Source organism: Gymnogyps californianus, chromosome 3 (genome assembly GCF_018139145.2).
Source record: "Gymnogyps californianus isolate 813 chromosome 3, ASM1813914v2, whole genome shotgun sequence".
NCBI classification, from domain to species: Eukaryota; Metazoa; Chordata; class Aves; order Accipitriformes; family Cathartidae; genus Gymnogyps; species Gymnogyps californianus.
This window is the reverse complement of record NC_059473.1, coordinates 100,976,623-100,996,755: the sequence shown is the minus strand read 5'-3', so window position 1 is coordinate 100,996,755 and position 20,133 is coordinate 100,976,623. Positions and strand designations below refer to the sequence as shown.

General features: G+C 40.1%; 1 protein-coding gene across 1 annotated transcript in view; it reads left to right on the top strand.

Annotated features, from left to right (window-relative positions):
* Positions 1-4,114: 4,114 nt before the first annotated feature.
* GFRAL (GDNF family receptor alpha like) overlaps positions 4,115-20,133 on the top strand; it is a 29,084-nt gene continuing 13,065 nt past the window's right edge. Inside the window, exons 1-6 of the mRNA XM_050894222.1 lie at positions 4,115-4,136; positions 7,420-7,554; positions 14,300-14,452; positions 15,975-16,421; positions 17,132-17,188; positions 17,907-18,234. Of these exons, the coding sequence (XP_050750179.1) occupies positions 4,115-4,136; positions 7,420-7,554; positions 14,300-14,452; positions 15,975-16,421; positions 17,132-17,188; positions 17,907-18,234 (1,142 nt within the window). The remainder of the gene's footprint in view (positions 4,137-7,419; positions 7,555-14,299; positions 14,453-15,974; positions 16,422-17,131; positions 17,189-17,906; positions 18,235-20,133) is intronic.

The window sequence follows — 20,133 nt, the reverse complement described above, 5'->3', positions numbered from 1 at the left end:
TATATGCTTTAGCCTTCCCAACAGCTGTTTTACTTGACATTGTTGCAATTACTCCTAGTTTACACTGGTGTAAAGCGAGAGGAAAAAAATTGCATTTGTTTGTATATTGAAGTTTTCTTTTTCTATTAAAAGAGAGAAAGGAGAATATTCTTTTTCTATTAAAAAAGAATAAGGAGAAATACCTAAATGGAAAGAATGTTTAAACATCAAATAAAATCATAGGAATTCCTGTATTCCTATGTGTAAGCTTAATTTTTGAGTATAGCTATTATGTCATTGTCATTTCAAGAAATTATTTTATTGTCTCTTCTAAGAAAAGAAAACCCAAATAATTGTGGAAAGTACAGCAAGATTTGATTTCATAGCTATTGCAATTCCTTTGCCATTAGAAGGCTATTTTTGCTCTTCAGCCACAGAAAATGTAGTATTCTTAAACTGTGTGGAACAAGATATAATTTTTCTATATAATTTGAAATGATTGGACAAACAGCTGCTGAATTAAAAGATTACAGAAATGGGAGAATGGAATTTGAAAAGTCTTCTAATTTTTCTTTTGTTTTGATATCAGTAAATAAAAAGTCAAAAAGTTAAAAACCAGTATAGGAATCTAGCTACAAAATAATTATCAGCAATCATTTAATTGTGCCATAAAATGTTGCCTCATCCCACTGCTGAAAAACGTCATTTATGTCAAAATTTTGCAAACCTATACTTTCATTTCAGAAAATGTATTTTTATCTTTTCCTTGAAGAGACAGCAAGAAAGTAGAAAGTAAATGGCTATCTAAGAAAACTTTGTCGGTATAAAAGGGGAGTCTGCATACTTTTCAGACATAAAAGGTCATGGCTGACTGTGGAAGACCAGCAAAATTCTCATGCCTTGTGAGGTGTGTTGCCCAGATCCCTGTGAGATGAAGGGGGGGGGGGGGGAGGGTGCTGGTGGTGGTGATGCTCATGGAAAAACCATAAGTAGCGTCTTTCAAAAGGTGGGTTGAATACTACCTGTCAACTCAAACTGTCTTCTTTTTGCTGCTACCTTAATGCCAGTGGGATAAATTGTGTTAGTTAATCTGAGGTGAGAACACCACTAAAGGTCATTGGTAGTTTTTGACTCCTGCAGATCTCCTGTGAGATGTTAGAAATGGAGGTTCTGGCCTTAATTTTCTCTTTTGTAGGAGAAAAATTTCTCTTTTGTTCTCTTTGTTCTCTTTTCTTATTTTCACTTAGAACCCCAAAATTAAAATATTCCAACATTCCTAGGAATTCCTTTTAGCCATAACTTTAACTTAACAGTATTTTTTGTGTAGAGAATATAAATAAAAGACAAGACAGTCATTGACAAATGATTCTGGATTTTTCACTGGCCTCATTTTTGTTGAGTAAATAGCATATCTTTGAGACACAAGTGATACCATCAGAGCTTATCTAAGATTTGAAATTCTAAGAATAGGTAGAAAGTGTTAACTAATTCTTGCCAGAGAATATGGTTATCAAGCTAAAGATTGGTTAAATATGGTTATCAAGCTAAAGATTTGGTTATTTTTATGAAAAGATTTTTCATTCAAAAATTTGTTTTTTTGAAATAAATATTTTTGATGCAAATATTCATATGTATTTATTTATTCAGTTTTACAAAATTTGAGAAATACCTAGACATTTTCTTCTTCAGCTCAGATATGTTTTCAGGAACCATTTAATCAGAAAAACTTCACAGGCATTTAAAAATCTGTTGTCTACCTGTGTAAAGTGCTGAAGGGTTTTTTGCCAGTTCTAGGACCTTTTACTCCAGAAAGGTCCAAATATTTGGATACATTCAAAATATTATCCAGCTGGATTTATTTTTGAATGAAAATAATCACTGGGAGTTTTCAGTCAAGATAAACTCAATAGTGAGCAGTGGATATTAATGGAGATAGAAACAGCTGTGAGAAGACAGGGTAAGATTTTAAGAGCAATATGGAATTTAATGCCTTTTGCATGTGACAGAAATTAAAGCATCTTAAAGAAGCTTCTGGGCTTCTTATCCATCAAATAAGGTCAGGTGACAAATGAGCATTTCTTATCCAGTCTATAAATATTGAAAATGATCTGAAAGGTGAGCTTTAATTGGGTTTTGTTACCTCTAGCTGCTTTGGTATTTTAATATTTCCACTAGCAACTCAGGAGCATAGAAATGGAGTTCTCATGCCATTGCTTCTGCTTGGTCATAGCGTCATTAGACATAGAGTTTAAATCACAACATATTTGTTCTTGCATACATAAATTGTTGTGCCACCATCACTCTGGTACTTCGTCTCTCAACGTATTTCACAGCCTTGGAGTCCTGATAGCCTGACCTCCTCCTCCTTTCCTGTTGTCACTGTAGTGATAAGCTTGTGCTCCTGCAGTCACAATGACTGCAAAATAATTTCTCCCCCTCTCCACCTCCAAAAAGGCAATTTTTTTCCTTTTCTTCTGGACTGCATAGAGGACACCATCTCATTCTCTGATATTAGCAAAATTGATGCATGTCATTAACCTGGAGAGTGCTTTATAGGAAGGAGAGCACACTAAACATTAGCTTAACTCAGCCCTCGCTGTAAGATGCATTGCAACCTACTGCTGCATGTTACAATGGATTAAGGCCAAGGCAAATTTAGCCTTCCAACCTAAAATTTGTCTCATGGCTAAAATTATATTCTTCTCTCGGGCTATTCCTTTTACCTGACAATAAAGTTTTTCTCTGGCTGTTTGTTGGATATATTGGATGAAATAGCATTTTATTTTATTTAATATACTTTCAAAAAAAAAAAAGACAGACAAGTATTTAGCAATGTTGGCATTAAGAGTTTAAATAAAGAATGTAATCAATTAACTAAGTTAAAATCTGAGTTAAAAAACCCAAGAAATTATATGCAAGTGTCCTGGTTTCAGCTGGGATAGAGTTAATTTTCTTCTTAGTAGCTGGTATATTGAATTTTCCTGAGCTAAACAAAAAATAAGCAAAATCTGGATTTGGCTCAAGTTTTGCTTGGCCAATAGGGACAGGATTTCACCCACTATATCTCTACCTCTGCTAGCTATGCTGGAAGTTTTATGATATCTTTTTGTTTTAAGCATTCAAGGACCAAATCCAATTAAAAATGTTCTGTATGGGATAAGCAATTCGTGAAAACAAGACTCACAAGTAGCATGGAGAAATAGGGATCTGTTGTTTCCTCCTCCTTCCAGTGCAAAAGCAAAGAGCATCCAGTGAAGCCAGCAAGTGTATAATTGTGTGCTTTATGGCTGATTTATTTTTTATTAAGTACCTGAGTCAGCTGCCGACTTTTGTATGGCAGACTGGTTTTTGATGTATTTTAGTGAAGCTCCTGAAGTTAGACCCATAGTCCAGTATGGATCTAGACTATAGACTAGTCATTTGTTCCTCTGGTCTGCTGTCCAACATGCTCCATAGCTGCTCCCTCTCCTTAACAGGTCACGATCCTGTTCCACATCTGAGATGAAAACAAACAAATTCGCTTCTAAAACGCATTGAAAAGTGCTTACAGAAGGGGATCAGACGTAGCAACAGGCATTTTCCGGAGAGATTATAGGCAGCAGCCAAAGACTTGCTCTGCTAGTTTCTCCAGAAATCAAGTGGGAACTGAATGCAGAGCGAGTGCCAGATCCCGTGAAAAATGCCTGAGAACCGTGCGTCACCTAGACGCAGTCCAGCTTAGCGATTATGGCAAAAAGAGAAATGTGAGCGGAGGGTGTAACAGTGGCAGCAAAGGAAGCTCGCGGGGGGGGGGGGGGGGGGGGCTGAGGGGGGAAGCTTCATCCGCTGCTCCTGACCGAAAGAGGTGGGCAGAGAAAGACACAGTGTTTACATCGGAAGGGTGACAGACCTGCCCCCGCCCGCTCTTTGCCGTGGCTTTGTCGGCACGACACCCACCCACGGTCCGCCCCGCACGGCAGGCGCTGCCGGGGGCCGGGAGGGGGGGCCGGGGGGGCCGGGGGACGCCGAGGGGGCCGGGCGGGCGGGCGGGCGGGGCGCTGTCCCCGCGGCGGGTGCTGAAGGGGCGGTGCCGCAGCGGCACCTGCCGCCCGGCGCGAGCCGCTGGGCGCGGAGCTGCAGGCGCCAGCGGCCGGCCATGGCCGCGCTCCTCTGCCTCGGTAAGTGCGGCGGGCGGTGGGGAGGGAGGCGGCCCCCAGCCTCGGCAGGACCCTCGCTTCTCCCCGCGCCTCTTCTCTCCGCGGGTTCCCCTTACGGCTCCCTCCCCTCGCTGCTTCTCCTGGGGAGCCTCACGGCCGGGGCGAGCAGGTACCTGTCGGGGGTTCGCACCAACCTGCGACGTCCAGGCCCTGCGGCTTGGTGCAGCCGTCTTCAGCCCGGCTCCGGGTAGCGTGTCTGAAGCGGGAGGTACGGCAGGGTAGCAGGGCCGGCACTGGTAAGAAGTTGAACCGGCGAGGAGACCCGCAAATGGGATGCCTTGTCTGCACAAGCAGCCACTTGTTTGCTAAGTGGAAAGTGTCCAGTGCTGGCAGTGCTACACGGAGGGCTACTGACGTTTCCCTTTGGGTCTGAATGGAGAAAAAGGGAAAATCAACAGAGCTGGTACAGAAGGAATTGGTAGAAGAGAATACATTGAGACAAGTATATTTTAATTTCTTTTATTCTCCTTTTCCCCTCTCTACATATTCTATACATGCTGATCTCTTTAACATCCCACTACTCTAAACTCATATTCCACTGTTAAAAACATTCTGTAGGTAGTTTGTTAGAATAATGTTGCCCTTTATCACTTTTCAACTGTATTTAAACTATATTCAACTATAGTTTGCCTTTCACCTTTGGAGCTACCTATCTTGCTGCTCTTGCAGTTGGATAGAAACCACAGCTTGGTTTTCCATTATTCATTGTTATCTGCCAGATAATAATTCTGCAATCTTGGGAAAGACACTGTAATTCCTGCGTTCCTCAGTTCCTAATCTGCAAAATGAAGGTGCTAAAATGTCCTTTTTTCCCCCCTTTTCACTTTAGACATGAAATTCTTCAGAACGGGGAATTTTACTCCTACCCAGTGAATCAATAGACACCTGTACAAAAATACAGACACCTGTAGAAATCTAAATTTATGTATCTTCGTATCAAAATGGATCCCTCTAAAAGTTTTAGCTACAGACTAACTCTTAGATGCCCTGAACTCTTCTAAGTAGAAAACAGTCGCTGAGTACTCCAAACACTAGAGTAAATAACTAAAGTGAATGACTAAAGCAATAACTGTTAATTTAAGCAATTGTGTAAGCTACAGTGCACTGGATCCTAAAGTCATGTAGGCCAGTTTGTTTCCTGTAGGCTTGCCACAGTATGTCCCCTGTGTACTGCTGAGGAAACAAAAGACCTATCCATAATATGTCATTAGAACTGGAGAAGCCCTTTCTTAGAGTGAATTAGCTTCAATCATAGATTATGCCACTCGGCTCTTTATTTTGCAAAAACATCTCCTCCTTTTTGTGGGCACAGTTTCCAGGTGGGTTTGAAATAAACACACTCTGAAATAATCCTAACAAAGGAGCAGGAGCTGCTAACTGGCTGCTCAGTCAGCCCTACTTTGACTATTCATTTTCAGCCACTGGTTCTGAAAAGCTGTCTTAACAGGGGGGAGACAGCACAGAGTCTTTGTGCGGCAGATCCTAATCAGATGCATAAATCTTCCGTCATGTTAGTACCTACAAAATAGGTTAATGGTCATCCAGCAAAATACCGTTTCTTAAAAAGTTCCTGGGTTTGTAACTTTGTCTTGTCTTATATATACAGTCATTTTCACCTGGAAGGTATTTGGCAACTTTTTTTTCTCTGTCATCTGAATAAATAGTGAGTAATTTCAGAATTAGAAAGAACTTTTGGAGACAGTCCCAGGAATAACATATTGTCATAATGAGCCAAAATTGTCACTTTGGATGGGCCAGCTGCACGTTCCTCAATGTCAAGTGGCAGGAGCCGTTTCTATCGACCAGTCTCCCAGGCTGACCGACAGAAGCAGCCTAAAAGAGTGTTTCGGGCTGGAAATCCCTGATCTCACAACCAGCACTGCATAGATCAGAGAACTGGCAGGAATAAACACAACTGGGAAAGGATTAGCACCACCTATGATAAGCACATGTGGCCTCTTATGTGTCTCTGAGGCACGCTAGATGCTATTGCACCTGTCAGTTATAAAGTATTAAATGTTGCTTCATCTTTAACAATATGTCTCCAGAAAGTGTTCCCTATGGCAGCACTATTATATCACAGGTAAGCATCATTTCCAGAAGGGATGGCATCACCTCTAAACACTAGTGGCTCTTTAAGATTATTAAGAACAATATTTGATATTTAATTTCTTATTTCTCAAATGTATCATTGGAAACATTTCATTTCTCTGGCTAGGGTCGGGACAAGTCCTGAGGGAATATTTCATACCTCTTGCGGATGATGTTTAAGGAATTAAACGGTGCTGGAAATTCCTCAAATTCTATATGAACTTACCTGAACATAAGGGAAAAAAGGAGACTTGGTCTGGGAGATGCTGTCCCCTTCAATACCTAAGGAAAACACTCCCATCAGGTGTTCAGCAGCTAGTTTGATAAGGCCTGAAATCAGTGTCTGAAACTTAATTTTATAGAAAATTAAGACACATGGGTACAAATTAGAGGTTGTATTACCATGGGAATGCTGATGAAAGAGCTAAGCCCCAACTGATTTGTCTTTTCTTAGCAAGGCAATTTAATTTTCTACTGATAAGCCAGGGGTGGTGCTGATTTAAAATTCTTTACCTTGAAACCAGTCTTCAGTTTCAGAACTTTTTTATGCAATTAACATGGCCTTTAGGTTCAGTGCACTCAGGGAAGCAGATAAAGACATAAATGTGGGGGTTGCTTTGAAGAAATGATGCGTCTGTGAAGTAAAAACAAAGAGGGTGAAGAGTACTGTATTATGAAATAAAATCTCGTTTATTATCGAACAGTTGTGTAGCTGTCAAATCTCTTTCACATGGTCTGTTCCGAGGAATTCCTGTGTAGTCTCTAGCTTGACAAAATTGCAGTTCAAATAAAATGCTGTTTCCTCTGAATTTTATACTGTCTTCCTTTGTATAATTTGTTATGGATCTCAGAACTGCAGTTGTTTCTGTGTATCTATGGACTGATGTCATATATAGCTATGGTTGATGTTATAATACTGGGGTAAAAACAATACAAAATATGCCACACTGCAACTTTGAAAATTTAAAATTAAAATTTAAATTTCCAGTTGTGAAACTGAGGAAAAGTTTTATTCTGTTAAAAAGTAACGTGGTACAAAATTTGAATCTCTAGATAAACTACAGTAAATTATACTGTTATAATCTAAATGTAAATGAAAAAGGTCATTACAATATCTATTGTCTTAAACAGTCATTATATTCTGTTTTTACAGTGTTGTTCATGTACTTCACAAGTATATCTACTGCCCAGACTGCTGAATGTGTGCACTTGAGGGAGCAATGTATAAATGCTGCAAATGGATGTGAGAATGTCTGGAATGTTGTTCAAGATGTCTGCAATATTTCAGGTAATTCTTTATGGTGTACACAGCTTTATTTTGAATTGCTGAATGGTTGCATATTCATAGTTTATCATAATATTGCTGTTGTAACTGAATGAAGTCAGTGAGATTTCAAAGAGAAAATGATGGCAAAAGACAGTCAACTTCTGAAATCCTTGACAATGGCCAATACTATTTTCAGTAACAGTCACACTGTCTCTTCAATAAGGTGATAAATGAAATTTCTGGACTATGAACAAAGTCAGAGCCTGAACCAACTCAAGAAGTCTGAATTCAGCAGAAATTATGCTCTTGTGGGATCCTGTTAAACAAAGCCAGCATGCAGCTGGAAAAAAGTTCCAACCTTGTTTTCCATAATTCGGAGGAGTTGATCTGCCCCCTCCCTGGAAGTGTTCAAGGCCAGGTTGGATGAGGCTTTGAGCAACCTGGTCTAGTGGAAGGTGTCCCTGCCTATGGCAGGGGGTTTGGAACTAGATGATCTTTAAGGTCCCTTCCAACCCAAACCATTCCATGATTCTATGATTCTATGATTCTATGATCTTGCACGATACCCAGAACAATGTAGTAGTTACAGTAATTTTCAAATATTGTATTAGAATAGAAACAAATCTAATAAAGCATGCCTCAAAGAAAGCTGTGTTGTAGGGAGGCACACTGTGTTTATTCAGTGAATAGGACCTACATGTCAGAGTGATTCACTTGCAGGGAGTGATGGTACGATAAAGTGCAGGTTACGATGTGACTAAGCCTTCTTGAATTGTTGAACAGATTCTCACATAAATGAAAGCAGAAAATCAGTCTCTGTCTCTGTTTATTGCACTTCCAATGTTTGGTACACCATTTCCAAGTAAACTATGTTTTAAGTGGGGGGAGACCAGGTATTACAAGTTTGACTTGAAACTCATCCTAATCTCTGTTGTTGTTCAGATGAAAATGTTCCTTTCTCCTTTTACCTTCTTGAACAAATCTTGGGCATCAGTCACCATCTCTCTCTTTAAATCCCTCCAAGACCTTACTGTTAAATGTTGAGTATTCACTTGCCAGATGCCGTGAATATGGAACGGAGAAGAAGAGTGGCAGTACAGTGTGGTAGTGTCATTAGACCAAGCTAGTAATGACACTTCTGTTGTCTGATAAATGTCAAGGGCCTTGATCTGCCAAGGCTACATCAATACGAGCAAATAAAATGGGCCAGGGACTATTTTCTGGCCCTGAGTTCAACTGTCATGGGGCAGCATGTATCCATCCAACTAAGCTGTCTTACCCCCACACTGGCTGCACGAAACTGCCTTTTGGGAGTGACTCCAGGCCCACACTATCTTCACAGTCCAGCTGGCTCCATCCAGACTGGGTACCATGCAGAAATGCAGCAGTATAGACACAGTCACTTGCCATTAGCCTAGCCCATGCCTTGGTCCTGTTCATAAATGCAGCCAAGGGTATTTAGGTACATAACTGCCATTTCTAGCAACTTAATTCTGTAAAGCAGGTTCTCCGTCACTGGGAATCAGAGGTATCTATATCTCCATGGAAACCTCCCTTCTCCTTATATTGACATTATTTGAACAAAACCAGCCATGTCCTGATGCCATAATTTGTTCAGAGCCTCAGCTGCAGCAGACTTGATAAAGTGAATGTCCCTCTGTCTGTCTTGATGTCAGGACCCAGTCTCACGTTTGGTCTGTGTGGGAAGCCAGGCAGCAGAAGATGCTGCTTGACTTCATGGTCAATAGCCCATTGCTAGAACATTCACCTGCAGTGTGAGCTACCTGAATGCCTCTGTCTGTCTGATTTGTTGCAGAGGTTTGAACCTAAGTGTCCCAAGTCACGAGGCAGTATTTAAAATAATTAGAGCAGAAAATTCTCTGAGGGGTCCTTTGTAGTGTGTCCTGTTCAGATACATATCTGCTTCGCATAGAACGGCTGAATACTTTTAAGAACAGACAGAGTAAATGAAAAATACATGATAACCTAATGGTTACAACAGTCCCCAAAGGAACTGGGTTTCAGCTCATGTTCTATTGAGTTTTTAAATATTTTATGTGAAGTGGAACAGTGGAACATTCAACAGATATGACTGCTGTTTGAAAAAAAGTATTGGAATATGCAGTACTGTCAGGCTCAAGACAGTGCCCTAAAGATGAGCTCTCTAGAACCAAACCTCTTCCCCAAATCAGAAGTTGAATTTGCTTCTCTCACATCATTGACAAAGGCATTAGCACCAAGACTAGTTGACATGAAGATCAGGATTTGTACTGTAGCCTATTCTTCATCATACCCTGCAACCAGATGAAGTGGGCCAGCATGATGACTTCTGTGGTCTCCCCTTTGGATTTATTACATTGTCCCATAATATGCCATTTCCCTCACTTATTGTCCTATGTGCTTATTCACTGATATTAATGGTATTTGTAACTGGGTCAGAGAAACCTTCTGAAAATAAATTCTTCTTGTTTGTTTTTGCATCTGTATATTTCCTTAGGATAAAAGCCTTTGGCAAGGACTCTCCAGCATTGCAGGGCACTCAGATACTGTGTTGGGTCTAGGACAAATTATTCTAAATGTGCTTATTAGGTGCCATGACCCCAGAGGGTGTAAACCCACAGTCAGACAGCTGATGGTACCTCTCAGAGAGCCCACAGAAACAGTGACAGAAAATCTACCTGCAGCATTATTAGTAAGAATAACATTATACTGTCTGTCAAGAGTGCTCTACATGTGCAAGACTAACAACTTCGTGGATGAGCTGGAGGAATGGAAAAGGCCCTTCAGTGCTGAGTGAGAATGTGTTAGTTGGAGGCAATAGGCAATGGGGCAAATATTTCTTTTGCTAGTTTCTTTATGAAAACCCTAACTACCAATGATAATTACACTCCTACTCTGTGGTATGAGTTCAATAACTCAGTCCCTCAGGCTGTAACCTCCAAGTTAAATGTGTGCATTATCAAGACCTCCATCTTTTGTTCTTCAGAGCAGGTCTGGGAACACTCTCCAGATGACTGCCTAAGTCACTCCTTTCTCTGTGAAACTGTCCATCACTGCTCCCCTACTACTACAGCAGCATTTTCAGAGTCTCAGTTTATAGTCCTCTGAGTCCAGTCCTTCTTCCACTTCCTCTTCTGTGCCATGATACAGTGAAAAAAAAAAAAAGAGTCAACTTCCAGGTCAGGATGGAAAAGACTGAAATATTTAATTTTGATGGAATCAAATGTTTTCACTTTTAAAATGTCAAAAATGTTTCAGCACTGCAGAATGAAGATTTTGAGGTTTGGAGTTTTCTGGGTTTTTTCCTTCTGTTATTTCACTGAAAAAAATAGAAATTTCTGAGCTCTGATTTAACTATGAGTATACATGTTCTTAATTTTTCAGAACTGGAAACATCTGGATTCAAAAGAAAAAAAATCTCAGGTCACTTAAATATTAGATTTGGAAGAGTTTATTTTTCTTAGAATAACTGAATCATTGAGGTTGGAAGGGACCTCCGGAGATCTAGTCCAAACTCCCTGCTCAGGCAGGGTCAACAGCAGGCTGTCATCCAGGACTGTGTCCAGTTGGATTTTGGATATATCCAATGACGGAGGCACCAAAACCCCTCTGGGCAACCTCTTCTGCTGTTAGACCACCATCATATTAAAAAAGTTTTTTCTGACCTTTAAGTGGAATTTCTTGTACAGTTTCTACCTCTTGTCCTGTCACTGAGGAATCTGTCCCTGCCTTATTCACTCCCCTCCCATCAGGTATTTATACACATGGATATGTGTATTGATACGCCCCTGAGCCTTCTCTCCTCCAGGCTGAGCAATCCCAGCTCTCTCAGCCTCTCCTCATAGGACAGGCGCTCCAGTCCATTGATCGCATCTGTGGCACTTTGCCGGGGCCACTCCAGTATGCTCATGTCCCTCTTGTCCTCAGGAGCCCAGCAATGGACACGGCACTCCAGATGTGGTCTCGCCAGTGCTAAAGGGGAAAACCCAGTACTTTCCTCTGCAGTCTTCAGATGCAATTCCCACTGAGACGACTGAAGAGCTGACTGTGCAAGAACAGAGATTATCACCCTGGAAGTGTCAGCTTCTACTCTGTCATGCTTCTACCTGTGATCCCATGTACATAAATTATGTACATATAAATAAATTGAATTATGAATAATGGCTGACAAGCATTAGGTCAGAGAGCATTTTTTGTAAATGCCTTGGAAGCATATGTATAGGCTAAAATATATTACCTAGAACTAATCAATGGTAAAGCAACAATAATTGAAAACCAGCAATAAAATATTTTCTGCTGTTCATCACAGCTGAATCAACACAGTGTACAAACAGACCAATACTGATAATAGGTTATTTCTACACAGCTTTCAAGAGGCCAGGCAAGGGAACCCATAAATCTGATGTGCTTCCTGGTTCTGTCTATGCCCTTTGTATGTTCATAGCCCCACGACCTACCTCTCCACCCCCTGGTTGTCAGCTGCTGTGATTCAGCGCAGCGTGTTCACCCCGCACAGGGCCACTCTGAACATAGCCCCTGTGCCTGGCTCCTAACCACAACTTGTTAGTGTCATGAAGACAGATGAGCTAAGTGAGGCTGGGGTGCTGCATAAAATATATTGGGATTTGTGTTTCTTATTCTCCTACCTCTGTTCACCTCCACCCTTGAAGTGTCCTCAGGACTTTGAAGAAGACAGTCATAAATTTTGTAAATTAGCTAATTTTTACACAAGCCCCTCCTGATCTTTGTTGCTCTTTTTCTACCCCCGGAATTTGTCCTCCTGAAATTGTCTCCTGAAATTCTTTTATTATCCCTTACTCACCTGATAAAATATAGAGTAGAATATCCACCCACCCACCTCCACGGGCCTCCATAGTTCCCATGTCACCACATACTTTCCACCCTATTTTTATGGTCAGGGAGTGTCCTATGTCTATTATGTTCAGTAGATCTCCTGAGCTCCTTGGCTACTGGAAAAAAAAAGAAATGTGAGACCTAAGGGTCAGGGTCATGCTCTACTCCTAAAAATGCAGAAGGCATTGGAGAGATACAGGCAAACCCGGGCACCGTCACCTCGCCCTTTGCTGATACAAGAGGTGAAGTGGGAGCGGAGGCTGGGAACTGTAGCTCTTGCTAGACTGCGACATTCCCCTGTAGCAGTGCACATTTTAATACATCCCCAAACCCTCCTTAGTCAGCAGCAGCAACTGGAGAAAGGGCAATGCAGACACTGTTTGAACAATGATTGTGGGGTGGCAGGATGGGGATGTGCCCTCTGGGATAGCTGATACCCATTCCTTCAGGCACAGCCAAAATGCGCTGTTTCCTCTTGCAGGCCTTCGCCTAGACTGCCTTCCACTGCTATTTGTGTCAACAACATACAAATGACGTTAAAACTCTAATCCCATTAAAGCTTGTCCGTGGCGGCGGTGACACGTGGCTGCTAGCTTTGCAGTTTCACTAGAGCACACGGTCTCTGCTGCTCCACGCTAGTCACCGGCAGCAAGGCAGGAAGCCAGACACCGCCATTGACAGGGCAGACACAATAGCATATGCGCTCAGTAGATTGAAACCGATCCTCGTGCTGCCCCGTGACCAGCCTGGATCTTGTGAGCCACATACTCCTTATCTTACATACTATGAGATATTTAATATCTGTGAGGTGAAGAGAGGAAATGTGCTGGTTTGGGGACCTGCATACCTGTTTTGACACGGTAGACCATGGCTTTCACAAAATAAAACTTTCTTAAGTGGTATTAAACTGCTACTTATGTAACTTTCTTAAGTAACTTGTGACTTTCTTAAGCAATAATAAGTAATGAAATACTTTTAAAACCTTTTAGTCCATAAAGTAGAGGGTTGATTGATTTACCTTTGTACCACAAACTAGTACATGCTCTTTATTTTCACTACGCATACAAGGAAAATATGACCTGACAGCCTGTGTGAGTGTCTTTGTCATTGAGTCCAAGTGCACGCGCAAGCAACAGGCTTGAAACTGGACTGGCAAACTAAGGCTTCTGCATATTTTTTTTTATGTTAACTTCTCCCTTATTTTTATTATAAAAAAATTAAAAATCAGAATATTCTTGGACTACTTTAAATTTGTTGTCATTGCCAAACTTAGGCGGTGAAGTTGTTCTATAGGGTAGCACTCCGAGGGCGTATCCAAATGGCCAGGCATTTGTAGGCTTGTGCCATCCTCACGCGAGTGAGGGATCTGAACCAGAGCTGACATCTCTCAGCATGGGCTTAGCATCACCATTATCATGGGACTGCGCCTGCCCGCCTACGTCCCCTCTCTTACTCCATTACGTGGCAGTGCCTTAGCCTGCACTGTGAATTCCTGCCCTGTACCAGGCACCTCATTTCTACACAGGATCAAGATGAGTGTCTCAGTGCCTCAGTTCAGGATGTGCCCCTTGACTCCTGTGCACTTTTTTAGTTTGGTCTCTGTGCCTCATCTACCTAGAATAAAAGGCATGAGTTTAAGGTTTTATGTACTTTGGAAATGAGAACAGGCATTCTGGCAATGGGTCAGATCAAATAAATGAAGGCAATATTGTACCCACAACTTTATTATATCACTCTGCATATTATTTAAAATTCATAAATTATGACAGGTTTTCAAACAAAACTAAGTTCAAACCATCTTCTCTTGGCAAAATGTATTATTTTTGTGCTTCAATTGAATTGTTTTATGTAGCCATATCCCTTAAGTGTTCATAAACATTAACAACATTATAACTTTAATGGTGAATTCTAGGTAACAGATGCAAGGCAGAAGACGCTATTGGTTGTAATAGAATCATCCAGGTCCTGGCTGACGAGTACCCAGAATTTAAAAACTGTGTCTGCACTACAGACAATTTCTGTAGCATCACAACTTTTCTTGGGAAACAGTGCAACATTGATAAAGGTAACTAAACATAAAGTTTTAATTATGAAGAGCAAAAAAAATTATATAATTTTGCAACCCTCATTTTAACTGGATTCAAGTTTCTTTGCATATTTCTCAAATCTGATAATTGCCCCCCAAAATTAGTTTTGTCTTTTCTATGATATTCACACTCCAACATGCATATGAAAGCAGTGCCATATCTGCTTTAAAATAAACAAACCCAATAAAATGCATGTGAGAAATTCAAATGGTTTCTAAAGCTCTTGCTCAATCCAGTGGAAAGCAAGAGTGAAAATATGATGTGTGTTGAGGGCTACTTGTTGCCCAAGGAGGTTTGAGCACCACTGGATCTATGTTATGTATAGAGAGCCACATCCAGCCACCTTGTGAATGGGACTGTGAGTGAATGGGGATGCACAGTTGTGCATTTGTGTCACATTGTGTTACAGGAGCATCTTCACTACATCTAGGAGAAGTTACTGGATGTGGGAAACAGTTACTACCTTCATAAAGCTGTACATGATATATAAAATGCATTCTTTTAAAAATTCTATTGTAATCAATGGGCCCAGCTCCTTTAAATTTATTTTTTATTATTCTGAGAACTCTTTCCCTTCAGAAAGCCTGTCTCTATAATTGAGAATTACTTGGTGCATGAAAGGCTTGCAGTTTCTGATCCAATGTCTCCTGGAGTAATGATTAGCAAAGCTGACATAAGAGGTAAAATCAGCCAGTGAATGAGAGTTGGGAAAGTGAGCCCCAGGGTTGATTCCTGGTGCTGATCCATCACTCCCTGGTGGCATCAATCAGCATACATCATATAGTAGTAGAATATATGGCTTTATTGCAGAGGAAATAATAACATCCTGATCTGTTACTCCTTGCCCCAAACAAGAAGAGTGGGTATCTAAACCCTGATGTTGATGTCATTGGAACAGTTGCTTTTCCTTCTAGCAAAATGAAGTAATTTTATATTTTTTGCTGATTGAGATTACATTTCTCACCAGTGTAGCAAAAAGTTTGGATGGAGTTACACTAATATCGGTTTTAGCTACAGATGATAGCTTATGGTGTTGGTAGATACTTTCAGGAGTAACTCTCCGTGTCTAACTTAAATGACTATTTTAGGCAATGAATGAACCATCTTCTGGAATTGCCATTCTCTCTTTACAAATTATGCATTGAATTAAGATGATAATCCATGATACGTCCAATCTGTAGGTGGTTAAAATTATGTGAGATGAATCCCTTTACGCAGTAATTTTAGTGAGGGTTTCTTCTATTACTGTTAGCAGCTGAATTTTTAAAGTAGACTGTATTATACAGCTACCAGGACACAGTAAGCATGAGGAAGATTCATTAGTCTGCAAGACTCTGAAATTATTATGTATTTACATAAACTCAGAATGAAACTAGGGCTGTTTCATTCATTTTATTGCATTAAGATAATTGTCCTTTTCCTGAGTTTGTTTTGAGCTGACTGGTGATGATGCTCCATCTTCCATTTGATTCATATCTCTGTTTGTACCTATTTGTACAGAACATTTGGAAACTTCCTCAAGATCAGATACTGAACTGAGTTTTAGGCAACACAGAAACCCCAAAGACCAAAGACATCCAGAAGAATTAGAGAACGACTGCAGTATTGCAAAACAACGCTGTCAAGAGGACCCTTACTGCTTTTTAGTGTACAAGAGCTTCCAGCGAGCATGCCAGGCAGACGCCGCAAAATGCAGGCTCCCAATGGTCAACCAGGCGTGTTTGTCAGCGTGGAAAGAACTGAGGAAAACTGTGCTGGGAGAGTGCAAGTGCTCAGAGCCACTTCAGATGAGATGCGTTAAAATATGGAAGGGAATATTTAACAACCCTTGTTTACAATACTCTCAAGGGAGCCAAGCTTCAGCAGCTAGTGATGATGATGATAATGATGATGATGACAATGATGATGATGATGTTGATGATGAGAAAAATCAGGACACCGACACAGGTTAGTGGTATTCCGGCAGTCTGAATGCTTTCATACATAACAGTAGTGTGCACAAGTCTGTGAAAAAGGTTTTCTTAACCATTTGCAGTTTAACATTGGAAACAGGATAGTTTTAAGAGGCTTATTTAGATGCAAATGAACAATCTGATAGCAAAATGATAGCCTGAGTGCAAATACTATTGTCCTTCAGTGTGTTAATTTGATACAACCTGATCCAAATCAGTCCCTTTTAGTATTGCACTATATCTAGAAACAATATAAGACCAATAACAATCATTTTCTAATAGCAAGAATTGTCTGCCTGCCTTGACTTTAGAACATGACAGTTAGTTCAGCTTGAAAACTGGGTGCACTGATGAACACATTAAGGCCTCTGGCCTTTATTTATTCACAAGAGATCTGACTTTATACTGCATTGAGCAACTCTAAAAACTCTTCTTGAGCTCACAGGATCTATAATTATGTAGAGAATGTTATCAGCAGCCATTGATAAACTGTGCTTTCACCCCAAAACTTATGAATATATGTAACGGTGATTTTAGAGTTTGTTGACAAGCTGACAGGTCCTATTTGGTCAAGCTAATTTGTTTTATTCTTGTTTATTTTTACTACTGGCACTATGCCAGCAGCACAGCCAATAGTTTAAAGTTAAAAACTAAGCTAAGACATGGTTTAACACTTATGCCTGTATCCGTATCTTTTTTTTCTAGACAATATTAGTACGGAAACAAAATTACAATGGAGTTTATCTGCTCTATCCAAACACGGTAAGTCTGAATTTACTTATGAATCCTAATAACTGGGTTTAGCTCTGTTTTCAGATAGTGTACAATGTATCTTGAGATTGAATGAATACTTGTCATTCAAATTACTGAAGAGCAGGGAGTCAATAGATCCAATATATTTTCGGTTAAGCTATGGGTAGATAAGAATACAAAAATGTCAGGTAACAATCCTGATCCTGTTAAATTTACAGAGGCAAATCTTATCCCATAAACATTTTAGGGTCAGAATTATCTAGATCTTTTTGGAAGGTTTATAGCATAGGCTAGAAATACCTAAACTGGCTTTAAAAGCACAGAAATGCCATTTATATTCTCTTCTCCATTACTTATTACGTAGCCTAGCATAAGACTGCATGCTGGAGATTTCAGCAGTTTCAGGTATCCACTAGCCACCAGCTTCCAGAAACTGTTACATACCATGAAGAAACTTCCATCTTGCCAGTTTTCACTTTCTTCTCCCTTATTTATCTGGCAGGGGCAGAAACTTGCAGGACGGTTGCTTATGAGGGCCAAGCAGGGGAAGGGAGAAGTATGAAGGTCACAGAGTGGGCTTAAAAGAGGCAGTGCTGGAAGAGCTGGATCAGAGTGTTGAGCAGTCAAACTCGGTTTTTATGGGAATGTTGCAGGCAGGATGACTACCAATCATCACTTGAGAAAGGTTTTCTTGTGATTTCATTTTAAAAACTGTTATTCTTTTTAGCATACACAGCAAACAGAACCTGTTTGGATGTGAACAAGGAGTGTGTTGAAGATGAAGTATGTAACAAACAGTTGTCCCTGTACCTTAAGGTTTGCTCAGTAAATAAGAAGTGCAACATGGAAGAATGTCAAGCAGCCATAAGATTCTTCTATCAAAACATGCCTTTTGAAGTTGCCCAAATGATGACATTTTGTGATTGTATCCAGCCTGATGAATCTTGCCACAGAGCCAAAGAACTTCTCCATGGCAAGCCCTGTGGAGTTACTGCAGTTCCACCCCCATCATGTCTGACTGTAATCCACATGTGTAAAGAGAATGAATTGTGCAGGTAAGCAGAAGAAAGATTTTGCCTAGTAATGTGCCTGTGAATAAGGATTCGATCAAATAATTTTTATATATATGCCATATATTTCATCTATAGTAAAATTTTTTCCTGCACTGTATCTATTGTATATCATCACTTGTGTTTGACATCTTCACAGATGTCTGCATCAGCTGTGGTAATTCCACAAGTAATTCCACAAGCAAACTGGAGAAGATTCATTTTCAGAAAGGTCTAGAATCTAGTGTGGGCTTTGCTTCTGCCTCTTTCATGACTCTTAACACTATTTCTGCTGGACAAACTATGCCGTTGCGTATTTTCATTACCACTTTCTTCAGATAACGCCTGCCAGTCTGCACCTTTGCCCTGTAGCAGTTTGCACAAATTGTGCAGCAGACTGGATGAAGTTTGTTTGGTTAAAGTAATTACCTCTTCTACTGCAGAGTCTGACCCTTTGTACCCAACGGCCATACAACCAACTTGGCCCGTTCAGAAAACCGTCGTGTTATTCTTTTCATCTCAAGCATACTGATACTTGAAAAAAGCTGCCCTGAAACATGCACAGACCACCAAACTCATGAAGAATAACACAGTTTTCAGATTTGATTTTATTTTAGAAAACATGCAACAGCATTAGCCCATATTCATAGTTCTGCTTAATTGCCACCATTTGTGCATGGTCAATTGGCTCACTTTGATTTTCAGTGTAGTCACCAGTTCCCTTGTGGATTAGACCTGAATTTTACCTCAAAGCTGTGCTCAAATAAACCTTCAGTCAACAAACCAGGAGGCCAAGAGACACTTTTAGTTCTGTGCAGGCTGTTCAGATTGACGTCAGTGGGAATTGCCCCTTTTTATGTCAAGAAGAATTGGGCTATAAATGTATGTCTGTGCATGTGTACACATGTAATATCATAATGGACACTTGCTGAATTACCCATTATTTTGGGAACATTAATGTTTCCTGGCACTGACAATAATGGATATAATTAGCAAAATTCGTCTGTGAAATATGACTAGCCATATCTATAAATCAGGAGGTGAATAAAAATAATTCCATTAGCACAGAGGTGGCATCTGCTTTGAAACCTTTGCTTGTGTAATGAAAATATTTACAGTAATGTCCTAGCTGGTATTGTAAAAGTCTATGTTTTTCCATGTGACTTGCTTGTTACAGCTACACAATATCAACAGTAAATTAATAGCCTAATTTTATGATTAAGGAAATAACGTTTTAATATATTAATGTACAATATACAACAACAGTTTACCTTTATTGTCCCCTAACATTTAATGTAAGTGATAAATTGGGTTTTAATTAATATCTACAGATTTTTTAGTTAACTTCTATTAGATGTTTTCTATTGTCATACATAGTGCATTAAAGGCCAATTTTGTTCTAGCCTAAGAGCAAATAAACTGAAATCATTTGAGATTATGGAGCTGGGAAACAAGTTAATTCTTCTCATAACTTATCTCCGTTATCAATTAATCTTTAAGGTCAACTGAACTACTTCTAATTTTTCCTGAGCCTTGGACATTTTGTATTTTGCTAGCATTTGAGGGGAGGAGGGGTTGGCATTGGATGTAGATTATTTTATGTAAAGAAGTTGAATATTCATTCTTCCTTCACACTGCCCAACAAACTGATCCACTAGAACAGCACCTGGTTTGGTTTTATTGTGATGACTGGTTCAATTCCTCTATCTGCATTTCTTCTCTGAGGATCTGAGACTGTTGGGATTCACACTGATTTTTGCTGGACCCTGGGAAAATCTCCACAGGTGCTGATTAGAAGTGCAGTTGCTTTTTCTCAAAAACTTTTTCAGTAAAACCAAGTTTTTCCTCAAATTACAATTTCACAGATTTCACTCAAACCAGTTAGGTGCAAATCAGAACAGAATT